The sequence below is a fragment of the Zonotrichia albicollis genome, chromosome 15 (assembly GCF_047830755.1).
Source record: "Zonotrichia albicollis isolate bZonAlb1 chromosome 15, bZonAlb1.hap1, whole genome shotgun sequence".
NCBI lineage: Eukaryota > Metazoa > Chordata > Aves > Passeriformes > Passerellidae > Zonotrichia > Zonotrichia albicollis.
In genome coordinates, this window is record NC_133833.1 from 3235472 (window position 1) to 3252492 (window position 17021).

The window sequence follows — 17021 nt, forward strand, 5'->3', positions numbered from 1 at the left end:
ACACCAGAGGAGGGACGTGCCCATCATCTCCTCCCTGCCCTGGCCAGCACCAGCCTCACACATGGGGCAGCCTGAGATATCTCCCGTGGGCTGGAGCAAGGGACAGAAGCCATGGGAAGGCAGAGGTGATGTCCTCACCCCAAAGCCCGGAGCAGCACAAAGCAGGGCAAACACCACTTGGTGTAAGAAGATTAAGGAGGGGTTTTGTGTTTAGGACAGGCAGGGAGATGGGCAGGTGAGTGACAGGTCATCGAGGGATGCTCGAGTACAGGCCAGCTCTGCAGGGAAACCAGGTGTGCGGGGAATCAGGTGGGAAGAGGTTCCCATAGCACAGCTTTTCTTCAGACAGGGTAACGCTGCTTCTTATTTTGGTATAAGTTTTAAAAAATGGCTTTCAGAGAGAATAATTGGTGTAAAGAACCTGGTGGGAGTTCAAACACCAGAACAGCCCATGGGTCAGCTGCGCTGGGGGATGAGAACACCCAAACCTCCAGGGCAGCGGTGACCGCGGAAACGGGGCACAGCACCGGAGCACATCCCGTGACTGGGATGGACCGAGACACCGGGAAACACGCGAGACTGCTCGGGCTTTATTGAGGCTGCGAAGGTGGGGAGGCTCCCCTAAACATGTCACTGGTTCGAACAGGACAGACACCGCGGAAACAGCACCGCCTGAGGGACCGGGACCTCCCACAAAGTCCGGGAAACCCTCTCGGCTTCCACTGAACCCCGACGCTCATTTATATTAAACAAATCGGCCCCACCCCCATAGACTGACCTATCACAACTCGTCTTGCGGCTGAGTAGCAGCTCCACGCCCAATCAGATGACGTGAGAGGCGGAGCTTCCCGTGTGGGCGTCCTTGACTCTCTCCCAATCCGTTCGCGGCGCGCCCTGAGTGACATCTCACTCTCCAATCAGGACCCGTCCCCTCGTCCCGGCAGCCCTCCGTCTGTGGCCGCCGGATGACGTCACTACTCTAGCCCCGCCCCGCCCGCCGCACCTCGCGGGACCTACTGGAGGGCGGTGGTGCTGCGGAGGGGGCGGGGCTTCCTGGAGGGGCGAACCAATGGGAGCGCGGCGCGGGAGGAGCGAGGGCAGGCATTGGCCGGGCGGGGCGCCGGGGGCGGGGCGCGGCGGCGGCGGCGGGGGGCGGCGGGCGCGGGCCGAGCGCGGGGAGCGGAGCCGGCGGGAGGCGGCGGCGCCCGCGGGCCCATGGAGCTGGAGAACATCGTCGCCAACACCGTCCTGCTCAAGGCCCGCGAAGGTGAGCGGCGCCGGGCACCGGAGCTGGCGGGGCGACAGGCCCGGGCTGCGGGCCCCGGTGGTGCCGCCCCGGGGCTCGGCCGGGGCGGTCCCTCCCGGGGCATCGCGGCCTTGGCGGGGAGCGGGGAGGTGGCGGCGCGGGCTGGGCACAGGCGTTCGGCTCGCCCGTCCGGTGCTGTGCTCGCTCCGGGGGTGCTGCGCTCCGTCCCGGGCGGCCTCGCCGCCTCCCCAGTGCAGATCGCCCCATCCGCGTCCCTCCGTGCCCGCTCCGGGGCTGCTCCAACTCCCCCGGCACAGCGGACGGGCAGCTTTGGGTGCTGTAGGAGGAAAAACAAGTTAATTTCAATCCGGTAAATGCTGCTTCCCACACACGGGCCGATCCCGAAACTGCGGCGGGGAACCCCGCCCGTCCCGTCCCGTCCGCCGCTTTCACAGCAGCCCCGGCCCCATTGCGGGGCTCCCGGGGCTCTGTCCCGGCCCCATTGCGGGGTTCCCGGAGCTCTGTCCCGGCCCCATCTCTGGGGCTCCCGGGGCTCTGTGCCGGCCCCCAGCGCTCCCGCTGCTCCGGGCCACGCTGAATTCCAGCCCCCCTTTGGGATGTCCTGAAGATGCAGGGGAGCAGCCCCAGGAGGGGATGGGATGTCTCACACAGGAACCTGGTCCTTTGCACAGAAGATCCGCTCCGGCCGGGCATCGATGAGTTCATTAAATCCCATTTGTGCTGGGGAAATACGGTCCCCCCTGCCCCGTGGGGTGCTGTTGGCCAGACCGAGCCATGCTGGAGCCTGAGAGAGCCGCTGAAATCCAGTTAGAGCGCTTTGGAGATTAGATTTGTGGGAGCAAAAAGCAACGAAATTAAATTTCCACGGGCAGAAGCATTTCCAAGCTGCTTTAGAACCAGGCTAAGTGTAAGTACTCCTGGCACAGTGACCGTGGTGGACCGTGACGTTCAGGTTCATCATGGCGAGGTTTGGTTCAAAACCAGGGCAGGGTTTGGTTCAAGAAGCAGCAGGGTTTGTGACCTCCAGGCACAGGGCCCAGCTTCACACGGAGTGACCCAGAGAGAGACCGGCTCCTGTGGTGCCCTTGGGGAATGGAGTTTTGGCACTGATGCAGCACGAGGTGCTGGCCGGTGGCTGCTCCTGTTTGCAGTCTGCAGGCAGGAACAGCCCAGTGTCACCCTGTGCCAGGTGGTTCTGGGGCTGTGAGAGCCACAGGTGTCCCTGCTGCCTGTCCGTGGTGGCCACTGGGGTAAGCTCAGACAGCTCCTGTGACAGGACAGAGCTGCTTTGCAGGCCAGAACCAACAGGGCTGGGTTCTTAGCTCCAGCCCAGCCTTTTTGGAGCTTGCTAGGTTGGTGTGGGAGTGCAGAGCTGAGTTGGAATGTGCTGTGGGGCTGCTGACAACCAACCACAGCATGACCATGGCCTGTGTTTGGTGTGGCCCAGGGAATTGAAGGATCCCTGTCCTCTTTGCCTTGACAGAGGGACAACAGACCAGCTCTCATCCACCACCCAGCCCTGAAGCTCGCTCCTGCTGAGCTCTGGATGAAGGCAGCCCATCCCATGCCCCATCCCCAGGCCAGGGGTGCTGGAGGTGGCTGTGCAGGAGCCCAGCTCTCCTCTGCAGTGCTGGGAGGGCGCTGGAACCTCCGTTCAAAGCAAACAACTCAAGGAAATGCAACCTCCGGGTGCCGTGGGGCTTTGCTCTGCCTTTCCTTGAGCTCTCTTGGGGTGAGGATGGCCTGTCCTCCCCTGCCCTGGTTTCGCTGCCCCCATCCGCCGCATTGTGGCTGACACGAAGGTGTCTGCGCCGCTGGTTTCTTCCAGCCCTGCTCACCCTTGAGTCACTTCCTTCCTGAGTTTGTACAATCGTGCGGCCCAGCTGCTGCTGCTGCTGCTGCTGCTGCGGGGCAGATGCAGTGCAGGGACCCACGGTGTGCCAGGGGCTCAGACCTGGGGCTGGAACCACCTGGGAATGACCTGGATGGCCCCATCCCACCTGGTTCTCCGTACTGTGTGTAGGGTTTGGGGCTGAACTGCATCTGCAGTGGAGGAAAGTGTTATGAGGGTGTTTCTCAAGAGCTGATAAATTATGTTCAACCCTCGTGTGATTTCAGAAGGCCGGGCCTTGAGCCCAACTCTTGGCCCGACCACTTTGGCAGGGTGATTTAATGAATTTCCAAACGGAGGTGGGAAATTGTGTGTGTTGGCACTGGGAGAGCAATCCCTGGAGGTTGGCTGATCCCAGCAATCGGTACTGAGTGCTTGCTATGATGTAAATTTTTTTCAGTCTATCTAGAAGCTTTCCCACCACTGGGCATTAACTCCAGCAGCTGAAGCTGAGGTAATACCTGGTTCTTGGATCTGGATTTTCTGATGTGGCTTATCTCTGGAGAAAGGTGGGAGTGTCCCCACTTCAGAGGTGGGAAACTGAAGCAATGAGCCCCAGGCAATGTAGCGAGTTGTCTGTGGAGGCAGGATTAGAGCAGGAATTCCTGTCTCCCAGCTTCATGTCCTCCATGTGAGAGCCCCTCCCTGGAGTAGGCAATCAGTCTGGAATGAGTAGGTGGCATTACTGCAGCACGAAGAGTTTCACACCAAGCAAGGCATGGCCTGGAGGGGTGATTGGCTATGCAGAGGTGCTGGGGACAGGCCTGGGAGCCAGGAACTGCTGTGCCTGTGGACACTGGTGGGATTCTCCCATCATGGAAGGTCTTCAAGTTCTTGTTTGGGATTTGTTCAGCAGCCAGAGGTTGGTCTGTCCATTTCCAACCGAGGCTCCAACCCTTTGGTCCCACCAGGAGATGGTGTCACCACGTGAATCTTGTTTTCCTTGCCTGGACTTGGAGGCAAGGCTAGGGTGCAGCCAGACACCTTTGCTTCCTGACTCATGGTATTGATTTTGTGTGCCCTGCAGGTGGTGGAGGAAACAGGAAAGGCAAGAGCAAGAAATGGCGCCAGATGCTGCAGTTCCCCCACATCAGCCTCTGCGAGGACCTTCGGCAGAGCCTGGGTGAGATGCAGGGCTGGGTGGGAGGCGTGCCCCCCAAGCTGAGTGTCAGGGACGTACAACAGGGCAAATCCCCCCCAGGATTACTTGGAGTGCAGAGTTTAGGGAGGAAATAATGGTTAGGTAAGTGGCTGATGATGTAGCCACACACCTGCAAGGCTGTGATGAGCTTCACTAGGGGAGCATCACCTTCTGTGTCAAACAGACCTGCTCCATGCTGCAGGGTTTTGGAGTGTCACTCTGGGGTGCCTTTGCAAAAATAACAAAGGTCCTGCTAACGTTCTCTATTCTCCCTGGCTGGATTCAGCTCAGCTCCACAGACCTCAGCTTCTAACATTCAAGCAGTAAACATGGGTTCTTGCTGTGTGGAGTGGATGGGAACTGGCGTTGAGCAGGGCTTGGCCTGTCATTTTCATTCTGTACTTTGTACTCTTCATGGTTTTAATGTTGTTTGTGCAGCAGGCTTGGTCCTGAGATCATGTGAAATTGTTTTGGGGCACAGAGGGTGCAAGTGCTTTGCTTCCTGGGAAGAGGAGAGCTTGTTTAAGTTTTCAATCTGGATTCAGCTGCCAGCTGGAGGGTGGCACAGCGCTGGCCTTGTTTCAGAGCCAGTGCCACTGAAACCAATGGGTTTGGGAGGTTTCTGCAGCTCAGATTCCCGGTTCTGCCCTGCCCAGGTTTTCCAGTCCTGGCAGTCCTTTGGGCCCCATGGAACTGTGGTGCTTGGAGAACCTCAACCTCACTCATCCACACTGTAACCCTCAAGTTCACAGCAGCCCAGTGCAGGCTGTCCCCACCTCCCTCTGCCACACAGCCTGTGCACCATCTCTTGGAGCTGGCTTCACAGCCAGAGTGATTGTGTGGTGACTCCAGCCTTGGATTTGCTGCCTCTCTGGAGCAAGGTCTCAGTTCTGAACAGGGCTCGGGCTTGGGCTCTCCTTGCAGCTCCCATCTTGACCATCCAAATCCCTTCTTTGACTTGCAGTGCTCTCAGCAGAACTTTCCCTGTGCTTTTGTCCACCCCGTGCCTGCAGCCACCCTTCCTGTGGCCGTCATGGTGTTTTCCAGCACTGAACTTCACCCGTTTGCCAGCGCTGAGTGCTGGTGGTCTGTGTGTGCTGTCCTGCTATCTGGGACAGTGACCTTGTGAAGATTTGGGAAGCAAGTCCCTCTCAGCCAGTGGCTGTCACCACCAGTGTCTCACTTCCCCTCGGAGAGGCACGTGAGAAGTGCTCTGACCCAGGTGGCAGCAGTTTCTCTTGGTTTTCCCATGGTAGAGATGACCCTGTTCCTTGTGCTTGGGCACTCTTTGGCTGGGGTGTCTTTCTTTCCACCTCATAGTGTCTGGAAAGGCGTTTCTCTCCTATTCCAGAGTCTTGGCAGGACTGTGGGCACGGTGGGCTGGTTGCCCATTGCAGAATTAAGCTTTTTGTGCCCTGACCACAGGGAGTAACCTCGTGTGAGCCTGGGCAGCGACCAGGGCAGCTGAAAGCTTCTGATCTCGCCGACAGCAGATTCTGGTCCTCCCCAGCTGAAGGGAACTCCTTCCCCTGCAGACACAAGGAAACCGGCTGGTGCTGTGGAGCTGGTGAGGCCACCTCCTCCCCCAGCACAGCCTGCCTGGCTCTGCACTCTCCTGCACCCTCAGCAAGCTGCAGCTTCCTCGGGAGAAACTGCTGCACAGGGAGGGGAAGGCTGAGAGTACCCAGCGCTGGGATCCCCTGGGTGGCTGCACATCTGCTCTGCAGGCAGCCCTGGTGGCAGTGGCTGTCACAGAAATGAGTTCTGGCCTGGGATCAGACGTCTCCTGAGTGGAAGGGGTGGAAGAAAGCAGAGAACTGGAAGTGCTCTGGATAGTCAAAGGCATTTGTGCGTGGGCTTCCAGAGTTCAGAGAGGGGTAGGAGGAATCCACAAGAGTTGATGTACAAGCAAGTGGCTGTCCCATGGAGAGGGGAGTTCTGACTGCTGTGTGCACATCAGCAAGGCATCTGTGGGAATGGTGCCTCCCATTTTGATGCTGCTGCTTCCAGCAGGGCCTTTGGGAACACAAGTGGTTTGAAGGAGTCATCAGAACAACTCTTGGCTTGGAAGATTTGCCTTGAGATAAGCTTGTTGTGTTCCTCATGTTCCCAGGAAAGTTGTGTGTCTGGAGTAGTTGGTTGATCTCTGTGGAGAGAGGAGAGAGCCTTTAGGCAAACAGCTGATATGGAGGTCCTTTGGTAGGATCAAGAGGTTCAGGCTGAGCAGAGCAGCAGGTCAATCCTCTTCCAGGGAAGAGCATCTTCCATAGGGGAACATAAAACCTCAGCAGTGTCCCTTGTCCCACTGGGTGCGCTTCACTCTCCTGGGAGTCTCAGGCTGGTGGCACCTGTCAGCAGCCCAGCTGAGGAGTCCCCAGTGCTGCCTGGGCTGGGGCTGCTCCTTTGGGGTTTGTTGGGGTGACCTTGTCCTCGTTTGCAGAGCGGGACTACCAGAGCCTGTGCGAGAAGCAGCCCATCGGGCACATGCTGTTCCGACAGTTCTGCGAGACGCGCCCCGAGCTCGCGCGCTGCGTCAAGTTCCTGGATGCTGTGGTAAGAGCAGAGCCCATCAGGCTTCACTGGGGGAGGCAGGGATGTTCCTGACACCCTGGGCACTGACTGGTTGGCTGGGTACTCCTGGGCAGTAGGATTTTCCTGTAGGAAAAACCCATGAGTCAGAGCCCAGATAGGGCTGGGCCTTTGCTTTGAGAGATGTTTGCTAGAGATCTGGTTTTCAAGGAAAGCATGGGAAACTTTGGGCAAAGGGCGTTGCTGCTCCACAGCTGTTGCCCAGTAGCAAGGCTGGAACTGCCCCTCACACTGCTCTCTCCAGGCAGGGTACGAAGTGGCTCCAGATGAGAAGAGGAAGGAATGTGGGCAGCACCTGATTGAAAAGTACTTGAAGCCAAACGTGAGTAAGAGGATTGTGTTTGCTGCCTGCAAGGGTAGAACAGTTGGAAAGCCAACAGCTGACATTGCCCATGTCCTGCTACAGCCAGCATGCTGAGCCACCACACCACCTCACAAGCTGCCACACTGCTTTGCCCACTGACCCTAAAGCAGGACCCTTGTGCTCTGCTCCCTGTGTCTGACTCCATCCCTTTGTCCCCAGAGTGAGGACCACGTGCCTGAAGTTCCCTCACAACTAGTGGATGCCTGTTGTGAGAGGCTGGAGCAGGAACCTTCCAAGGAGCTCTTCAAGGAATGCACTAAGTAAGTTGGAGGGCTGGGCTGTGCCTGCAGGTCACACACGGCACGGGGATGATCTGCAGCTGACTCACCTTGTGCCCCTGGTCCCTTCCTCTGGGAGAGTGAGAGCTGCTGCTGAGGCTGGGGCCTGGGGAGTTTTGGGCCAGCAGTTTGGAGCCAGCTCCAGGAAAGTGAGCACAAGGATATCTTGTGCTCTGAGAGCCACGAGCTGCTGGAGAAACCTCTGTCAGTCCTCCCAGCTGGAGCTGCCATTTGGGAAGACCCTGTACCAATGCTATTCCCAGTGTTGTGCCAGGATCTTGTAGGCTCCTGCCGAGCTGAGCCCATAGCTGCAGTGTGAGCCAGCTGTCCTGTCCTGCCTGTGCAGCAGTGGCTGTTGTGGTTGGGTCACTCTGGCTGTTCTGCAGGGCTCTAAGGTCACCTCTGTTCCCATCACAGAGGCAGTAGCCGAGGTCCCGGCTCCGGGTGTGAAGCGGAAGCTCTTGGGCAAGCCAGGCTTGCAGCTCACCCCTCCCTGCACAGTAGCTGGAGTTGTTGCCTCACTGAGAGCAGGGCTGTGGCAACACGTTTGCTGCAGTCTTCTGGGGAGCGTTAGCTCGGTGTGTGGTAACCAGTGCCGTGTCTGAATGCAGAGCCTCCGGGCTGGGCCCTGCCTGCTCTTGGCAGGCTCTGAAAGGGGAGAGCCCATCCGCTCTCCTTGATGCGTGCTCCCAGTCTAGACACTGTGTCTAAGGCTCCTCACTCCGCTGGGCAGCCCTGGCACAGCTCTCCAAGGCAGTTAGCTCGTTGGAGCAGGATCCCCTGTGGCCTTTTGTGCTGGATATTCACTGATAGTGAACAGCTCAGTGCCTGCTGCTGAATGTTGCTGGCAGCTGATTACAGCCTGTGTGCACGTTTGCCCTGTGAGCAGAGGGGCAAATGCAGGGTCCCATTGTCCCCCTTTGTCCTGCAGCCCTGGCTGATGCCAAGAGGCCACAATTAGCAGTGCCAGCCGGGTCCCAGGGTGCTGCATTTGTCACAGTGGTACCTCCAACGCACCTTCCTTTACACCAGGCTCAGCGTGGAGCGGGGCTGTGTGGGTGATTCTGCACCAGGCTGGGTGAGGGATGGCAGAGTCTTTTGGGGCTGTTCACCTCCTCTTTCCTGGGGCTGCTGGCTGTTTCCAGGGCTGTGGCCAGCTCTCAGGAACCACGCTGGCTCTGCTCTCTCCTAGGCTTATCCACGACTACCTGAGCGTGGCTCCCTTTGCCGACTACCTCGACAGCTTGTACTTCAACCGCTTCCTGCAGTGGAAATGGCTGGAAAGGTAACGCTCCCCTCACTCTGGGGAACGTGCACCCTCCTCTCACAGCCTCCCTGAGGGCTCCCTGGGGCTCCTTCCCATGCTGGGCCCCAGCAGGAACCAAGAGCCTGGCCTTTACTGGAACCAGCAGCAGCCCCAGCCTCATGGGGAGGCAAGGCTGGGTTGGGCAGGGCTTTGGGGTGAGCCACAGTCTGTCAGGCCAGGGCATGGAGCCCTCTCACTGCCACATCTCACTCTGGTTTCCTTTCCCTCACAGGCAGCCAGTGACCAAAAACACTTTCCGCCAGTACCGCGTGCTGGGTAAGGGCGGTTTTGGGGAGGTGAGTAACCACTGCTTCCTCTGCACTCAGGGCACCAGGCAGCCCCATTGCCTGCTCCAGAGGCACATCTGGGCTGGCCAGCAGGGTGCCACCAGCTGCTCCAGCACCTGGAGGCAGGTGCTGCTGGCTGTGGGGCTCTGTGCTGGGCTGGCTTTTGGGCCTTGTGTGACCTGTGCTGAGCTGTGTTTTGGGCTTTGTGTAGCCTGCCAGCTCTCTCTGAGAGGACAGAGCTCACCTCTGTCCAGCTGCTGGAGGTGTGGGAGGTGCTGGGTGGGGTTGGTAGCACGAGCCCTGTGGTGCCTGCTGCTAGCTGGGCAGTCAGGTCAGTTCCCTGTGTCTCAACAGGGCAAACTGCACTCCTGAAAACTTCCTGCCAGGCTTCCTTCTGTTTATGGAGTGGCCTTCTGTCTTCCTGTGCACCAGCCATGCTGCTGCTAAAGGTGTTTGAGGCATTAGAGCTGGCTCTTGCTTCTCTGTAACATCTGGAGCTGTCACTGTTACCTGTGCCTTTGCTTTCACAATGGGCTTCTTTGCCTTCCTGAGAGCAGAACCTCTGGAAAGGGGAGGGTGCTGAGCCTTGTCCTCCCTCCAGGTGTGTGCCTGCCAGGTGCGTGCCACAGGGAAGATGTATGCCTGCAAGAAACTGGAGAAGAAAAGGATCAAAAAGAGGAAGGGAGAAGCCATGGCCCTGAACGAAAAACAGATCCTGGAAAAAGTGAACAGTAGGTTTGTAGTAAGTACATAGGAATTGCTCTCACTTTGCTGCAATGCTGGATTCTTCCTCCAACCAGCCAGCCTGGCACCTCTGTGCTCCTCACCTGCTGTGGACAGGCAGGAGCACACTCTGCCCATGGTGCAGGGTCCTGGTGGCTGCACATCTCTCACAAGGCTGGGGTGTGGCAGGACCTTTACTGCCTCCACAACGTGCTGTGAATGCCCCCAGAGTCAGCCCCAAACACCCCATCTGGGTTACAGTCACCTTTGTGACTTTTGGGGCACAAGTAAACAGTGAGAATGTCTCTAGACAGTGGTCTGGGGAGAAGCCCAGCCCTGAGCTGTGTGATTGGGAGCTCTGCCTTGGTGCCCTGAGGTGTGGAAAGCTGAGGCTCCCTTTGCAGAGGGTTCATCAGATGCTGCCTGCCCATGGGGAAAAGCAGCTTTGGCTTGGGGAAAGTGTCCTACCTGAGGAAGGCTGGGGGTGTGCTGGGACTGCTGGGTGCTGCCATGTCCTCCCTGGGTTTGCACAGTTCCTCCTCTGCTGGCAAAGGCCCAGCCCTGAGCCTGTGAGTGTCTGCTTGGGTGGCAAAGTGTCCGTGGCAGTGTGGGCACCTCCCTGTTCCAGCTGTGCCTTCTAACAGCCTTTCTGCCCTGAATTGCAGGTGAGCTTAGCCTATGCATATGAAACTAAAGATGCTCTCTGCCTAGTGCTGACCCTCATGAATGGAGGGGACCTCAAGTTCCATATCTACCACATGGGAGAGGCTGGTTTCGAGGAGCCCAGGGCAGCTTTCTATGCTGCTGAGATCTGCTGTGGCCTGGAGGACTTGCACCAGGAGAGGATTGTGTACAGGTGTGTGCTGCCTGGGCCCTGCTGGGAGAGCTTGTAGGGCCTGCAGCAGCAAGAGGGCTCCTGCTGCTCTCACCAGCCCAGCTGGGTCAACAAAATAACCTCAGGCTTGAAAGCAGCACAGAGCTGAGTGAGAGGAATTGGGAACAGAAAGCTGATCTTGTGGGAGAAAGGGAGACCTTAGCTTGGCTTCCTTGTGCTGGTAAATGATCGCCAAGAACAGGATGTGATCATGCTGTGAATGGCTCAGGGCAGGCACTGAGCTCCCTGGGCAGTATTGACACTAGAACAAAGGAGGGTAGGCTGCCCCAACGTGCTCAGGAGCTGGGGAGGAGGGAAAACAAGTGGATTGACTGTACTCACAGGGGCGTGATGCAGTGTTAGGATAGCGTGGCTAAACACTGGCCAGGAAGTCCCTTCTGGTCCTTCCTTGCCCTGGGGCAGGATAAGCAGAGAAGCCTCTGCTCCACACTGAGTTCTGCACCTGCAGAGAGGGAACCATCCTCAGGCTCAGTGCAGAGGATTGAAGGTTGTGTTCCACTCTCTGCCCAGGAGGGGAGAGCTTGCAGGGTCAGCTCTGGGACAGAGGGTGAGGGGAAGGTTATCTGTGTGCCTGAGGCAGGGGCATTGCATCCTAAAGTTGCTTATCTGTGACTTGTTGAGATGTGGCTGTTGCTTGTGTCCTTTGCTTTGATAACAGGCTTCTTGCTAACCAAGTCCCTTCCGTCCTAGGGACCTGAAGCCAGAGAACATATTACTGGATGACCATGGTGAGTGCACAGACAAGAGGAGCTGTGAGCCTGAGGTTTTCTTACTCTGCTTGAACCAGGGTTACCCTGTGTTTTTGGCAGCTTGAAACACTGCCCCATGACTTTCTCCTGTTAACTTGTCCCCTCCTCTGTGCAGGGCACATCCGTATCTCAGACCTGGGACTGGCTGTGCATGTGCCAGAGGGCCAAACAATCAAGGGCCGGGTGGGGACAGTTGGCTACATGGGTAAGTGACCCTGCTTTAAGCAAAGAGTGGTTCCAAAGCTGTGCTCTGCCTGCCCTCACCCATCCCTCACCCATCCCTCACCCATCCCTCACCCTGCTCCCCGCAGCTCCGGAGGTGGTGAAGAACGAGCGCTACACGTTCAGCCCGGACTGGTGGGCTCTGGGCTGCCTGGTGTACGAGATGATCGAGGGCCAGTCCCCCTTCCAGCAGCGCAAGAAGAAGATCAAGAGGGAGGAGGTGGAGCGCCTGGTGAAGGAGGTGCAGGAGGAGTACTCGGAGAAGTTCTCGCCCAGCGCCCGCTCCCTCTGCACCATGGTATGTGTGGCTGTGCAGCCCTGTCCCTTCCTTCTGCACCATGGTGTGGCTGTGCAGCCCTGTCCTTTCACTGCACCATAGTATGTGTGGTTGTGCAGCCCTGTCCCTTCCCTCTCTCTGCACCATGGTGTGGCTGTGCAGCCCTGTCCCTTCCCTCTCTGCACCATGGTGTGGCTGTGCAGCCCTGTCCCTTCCTTCTGCACCATGCAGCCCTGTCCCTTCCCTCTCTCAGCACCATGGTGTGGTTGTGCAGCCCTGTCCCTTCACTCCCACCACTCCTGTGCATGCAGCAGCAAGACACTGGGGCTTCTCCCTGCAGCAGCTTCCTTTGGTTCTGATAAAGCAGCACAGGAGGATTCAGAGTGCCTTCATTCCTTGCCTGGCAGGCCTGTGCTCTCTCTAGAGCACACTGCAGGAACCCAGGGCTGCTCCTGCACAGAGCACCCTTCATCCTGGACAGTGATTTCCTTTGTGTCACAGCTCCTGTGCAAGGACCCCTTGGAGCGCCTGGGGTGCCGAGGAGCTGGGGCCAAGGAGGTGAAGGAACATCCTCTCTTCAAGCACCTCAACTTCAGGAGGCTGGAAGCTGGCATGCTGGACCCTCCCTTCAAGCCAGATGTAAGTGCCCATCTGTTCCCTCTTGTCAAGGGAGGAGGGAGCCCTGGCATGGGGAGATGGGGCCCATCCCCTTCCCTGCACCTGGCAGAACAGGGGTCAGCAAGCTCTGGGCTGCAGGGAGAGGTGGCCTTGGCTTAGCCATGAGCAGCAGTTGGAGGTGGTGGCATCAAGGTGGAGCCTGGCATTAGAGCAATCTTTGTGCTGCATAGCCCCAGGCCATCTACTGCAAGGATGTGCTGGACATCGAGCAGTTCTCCACGGTGAAAGGGGTGGAGCTGGAGCCCACAGACAACGACTTTTACCAGAAGTTTGCTACAGGGAGTGTGCCCATTCCTTGGCAGAACGAGGTGAGTGTTTGCTCCTGCCCACCATGGCTGAGGGCAGTGTCCCTGTCCTGTCCCCACTGCCCTCATGCTCTGCTGGGCCCTCGGTGATGGGCTCCACGTGGCAGTTGCTGCAGCCTTCTTTTCCCTCTTCCAGATGATTGAGACAGAGTGTTTCAAGGAGCTGAATGTCTTTAGCACAGATGGCACAGTGCCCCCAGACCTGGACTGGAAAGGACAGCCTTCTCCACAGCCCAAAAAAGGGTTACTCCAGCGCTTGTTCAGCAGACAGGTAAGGGTTTGCCCAGCATTTCCTCCCCAGCCAGTCTCCCAGCAACAGTGATCCTGCTCCTGCCTGTGCCAGGCAGGGCTGGCAGGGAGGTGGGCACGAGAGGGCAGTGAGCAGTCTCCCCTAGTGCTGGGTGGCCAGAGCCCAGAGCTTTCAGGGGCACCTGTGCAAGGAGCCCTTGTCTGGCTGGCACTCCCTGTGCTGGGGGAGTCAAGGGGGCTGGAAAGGAGTGTGCTGGCTAAACATGCTGGAATCACCCAGGCAGAGGGATGCTGAAAACTATAAAATATTTAATCATCTCCCTTCTGACATGAATAATACCATCCCTGAACAAGTCCTTGCTCTCAGAATGGGCTGTCTGGGCTCCCCAGAGCACTTCTGCCAGATCTTGAGCCAGGCAGAGAGCAGCTCTTTTGAGGGATGAGGAGAACAGAAACATCTTGCAGCTGCTGTGGATTTGCTTGTCTGCCTGTTTCCTCTGCCTGGGACAGCCTTTGCCTTCTTTCCAGGCCTGGCAAAGCCTGGGCTGCTGCCTCAGCAGCTGTGTGCAGCTGTAGGACTCCAGCATGGTTGGCTCTGGCCCCACTCAGCCACCTGGTGCTGACTCCTGCTCCTTGGCAAGCTCCAAGTTGTGCTTTGCAGTTCAGTGGGCTGCCCTAGCCAGAGCCAGCTCTGGGGATACCCAGCCCTTCCCCAGGCAGCCAGGACCTGCCAGAGGATGGGCAGCTCTTTGTAAAAGGGGTTGAGCTGTGATTTCCCACGTGTTTTCTCTTTCCAGAGGTGAGCAGTCACTCCTGGCTGCTCTGCTCAGGGAAATACCCGGTGGCCCACGGACATGGCAAGATCTGGGAAAGAGGAGTGTTATCCTTCAGTGCCTATTCCCTTCCCCTGGCAGAGCACAACCTGCTTGTTGTTCTAACTGCCCCCTGAGCCACTAATCCAGCATCCCTGCTCTTGCTGCCTTTGTGGGGGAGGCCTTGCCCTCAGCTTGAGCCAGAGTTGCCCCTGCACTGCCCCTGCACTGCTGGGAGTTCTGCTCCCAGGGGGCTCTGGGAAGTTTCCTTCACTCCTCTCCGGATGTCCGGGACACACAGAAGGGTTGACAAACTGTGAAGGGTTTGGCATTGCCCCGTGCTCAGACTCCCATTTCAGCAAAAAGGGCTTCAGCTGCTCTCGTGGCCAGCTGAGCCCTGAGCGGGGCCGAGCGTCTGTGCTGGCACTGAGCTTGTGTCGCTGGGTGGCTGCAGTCCCTGGAGCCCAGCTTCTCACAGCTTCTGAGCTAGCCAGCTGTGTGCTCACCAGCCTGCCTGCCGGGGGCTGAACCTCCAGATGCAGCTGGACTGTTCTCTGCAGTCTGGGGGTCCCCTCCTGCCCCTTGCCTCCATGTAACCCTCCTGCACACAGGCTGGGAGGGAACCTGGCCCGTCCCTGCCAGAGGGCAGCTGTAGGCTGGGTTGTTTGACCGTGCTCACCCTCTGCTTGCTGTGCTCCTCTCTCCCTCCCTCCTCCCTCCCCTTGCCCTTGTGACTTCAGGACTGTTGTGGAAACTGCAGCGACAGCGAGGAAGAGCCCACCCGGCTGTAGAGCACAGCTCATTCTCCAGCCCCCGGGACCCCCCGGCCTCTCCCGAGTGCCCAGCCTGAAGGACACGGTCGCAGTGGCCCCACAAGGTGGATTTGTTTACAGTTTTATACGTCTGCATGTGAAGACTGTGAGGATGATTCCAAGGCTGGCAGCCGCACACGACTCGGGTTGAGGCGCCTCTGACCACGGGCGAGCCCCGAGACAAACCCAGATGCTTCCAAATCTGCCCCTTGGGATGGTGCTGGTGCTGCTGCCGCTGCTGCCCCGGGCCCAGGCAGGAGGGAGGGAGGGGTGGTGCCACCGTGGGCCAAGGCCAGGCTGAAGCAGCTCTGCTGACACATTCCACAGTGCCCGAGTGGCACTGCAGGTTGGATGTATATTTATATATGTCGGTCTGTACATATCACATGTTGGTTTTTAGTCTATGGGTGGGGGCCTGCACTGCCCCCACCCTGTCACAGGCACAAATGTCCTCCCATGGGAGGAGTGACTGTCCCAGCTTTGTTCCAGGGAGTCCTGGACAGAGGCCTTCTGTGCCTTGAGGTGTCTAAATCATCTTTTCTGGACCTTTCTGGCCGTGCTGAGGTTTCCTGGCTCCAGCGGAGTCCCTTGCTCAGCCTCGAGGCACAGGAAAGGGCTGTGCCAAAGCGTCCCCCATTGTGTCCTGGCAGCAGAGTGTCACTGCCTTGTCCTTGTGTCCCTGTCTGCTGGAGCCTGCTGCCTCCTGCCTCGTCTCACACGTGCTGCCAGCTCCAGGGAGCTGATCCCGAGCCCCTCTCCAGACCACTGGCAGAGCTGGACACAGCCACTCTGGGCACCTGCTGCTGCTGTGGCCACGGGGTTGGTCTGATCCTGGCACACTGCAGGGTGGTGGCAGCGCAGTTCCACCAGCTCTGCACCTGTGCATTCCAGAGGTGTGGCCGTCCCCAGGCCCAGCTCAGTGGTGGAGGAGCAGACACATAAAGGATCCTGCTCTCAGGGAGCAAAGCTGTGATAAAGGGAATGTCCCTCCTGGGGTCATGTGAAGCTGTGACCCAACAGTGAGTGGGCTGGGACCAGCTTAGTGTGTGTCCCCAGGGGCTCTGGGCAGCCAGCACAGCTCCTGCACCCACGGGCAGGAGCCCTCTGTGGGGAGCAGCGTGGGGATCAGCCCACCTCTCCATTCAGCTTGTCCTGTCCCCTCTTGTGTACACTTGTCCCAGCCGTGTCCTGAGCAATAACTTGTCCCTTTTCTGTGTGTGTGTGCGCACACGTGCGTGCGTGTGCTGCTGCCTCTGCTCATTCTGAGCCAGGCCCCCCAGGGGGGCTGAGCACCTACTTGGACCTGTGGTATCATTTGCTTGCCTTGCACTAAAGTTGGAGAGTATTTAAATTTTTAACCTTTTGTTATGTGTAAAGATCTGCTGTGCCTTGTATTGCTCTCATGTCATGGGGAGGCTGCTCTGGGCTATACAGGGTTGGTGGCTGTAAGAAGGGGAATGGGGACCTTGTTCCTGGGCTGCCATGGGCTCTGCTGGTTCCTGTCCTGCAGGGAAGGGCTGGAGTTGCTCTCCAGGGCAAAAAGGCTGATGCTGGCTGAGCCCTGAGTCGCACAGAAGACCCTCAGTGTCTTTGCTGCATATTTTGAATCAGTGTCAGGGCACGACAGGCATGAGGCCTTGTGCTGTTGGGATGCTGTGGTCCCCTCTGGGACGTGTCCATCCCCAGCACAGCCCCTCCTGGGCTGTGCCAGGTGTGCTGTGGGGCCAGCACAGAGTCCTGCTGCCCTCTGGTCATGCTGAATTACTGCTTCAGAGGGGCCACCATGAATGGGAGCGCAGTGCTGCTCCTTAGCCCAAGGAACAGCCCCTCCAAGGGGAGACCGTGCCTGGTGACACGGAGTGAGGGTCACAACCATCACCAAGGGTGCGGCAGCCAAAGGGGGCAGCCTGGTGGGGAACACGGGGTGGGTTTGGGGTCCAGGGCTGGTGGCAGCGGTGACAGCCTCGTGCGCATCGCGGGGGGGCCGCACGCAGCTGCACCGGGATGAGAATAGCAAGTGAGGCTGGGTAACCAGGGAACAGTTGCCATGGGAGCGGGCCGAGGAGGAGTTCTCACACTCGGAGGGGGCATCTTGGGGTAAAATCCAGGCATTTGCTGCAGCCGTGGAAGGAAGGAAGGAAGGCAGGCAGGGGGATGGGACTGCTTGGGCATTGCT

General features: G+C 58.5%; 1 protein-coding gene across 2 annotated transcripts; it reads left to right on the plus strand.

Moving 5' to 3' along the window:
* Nucleotides 1-1115: 1115 nt before the first annotated feature.
* Nucleotides 1116-16203, plus strand: GRK6 (G protein-coupled receptor kinase 6). 2 transcript variants are annotated; one of them, XM_074552289.1, is made up of 16 exons: nucleotides 1116-1267; nucleotides 4186-4281; nucleotides 6740-6852; nucleotides 7133-7210; nucleotides 7412-7512; nucleotides 8723-8815; nucleotides 9069-9132; nucleotides 9725-9865; nucleotides 10512-10702; nucleotides 11432-11469; nucleotides 11606-11695; nucleotides 11802-12010; nucleotides 12491-12628; nucleotides 12838-12975; nucleotides 13109-13243; nucleotides 14774-16203. In XM_074552289.1, exons 1-16 carry the CDS (start codon nucleotides 1216-1218, stop codon nucleotides 14822-14824), a joined length of 1728 nt encoding a protein of 575 aa, XP_074408390.1. In that variant the 5' UTR covers nucleotides 1116-1215; the 3' UTR covers nucleotides 14825-16203. The 2 variants fall into 2 exon arrangements, with proteins under 2 accessions (XP_074408390.1, XP_074408391.1); XM_074552290.1 differs by lacking the exon at nucleotides 14774-16203 and adding an exon at nucleotides 14019-14767.
* The last annotated feature ends 818 nt before the right edge of the window (nucleotides 16204-17021 follow it).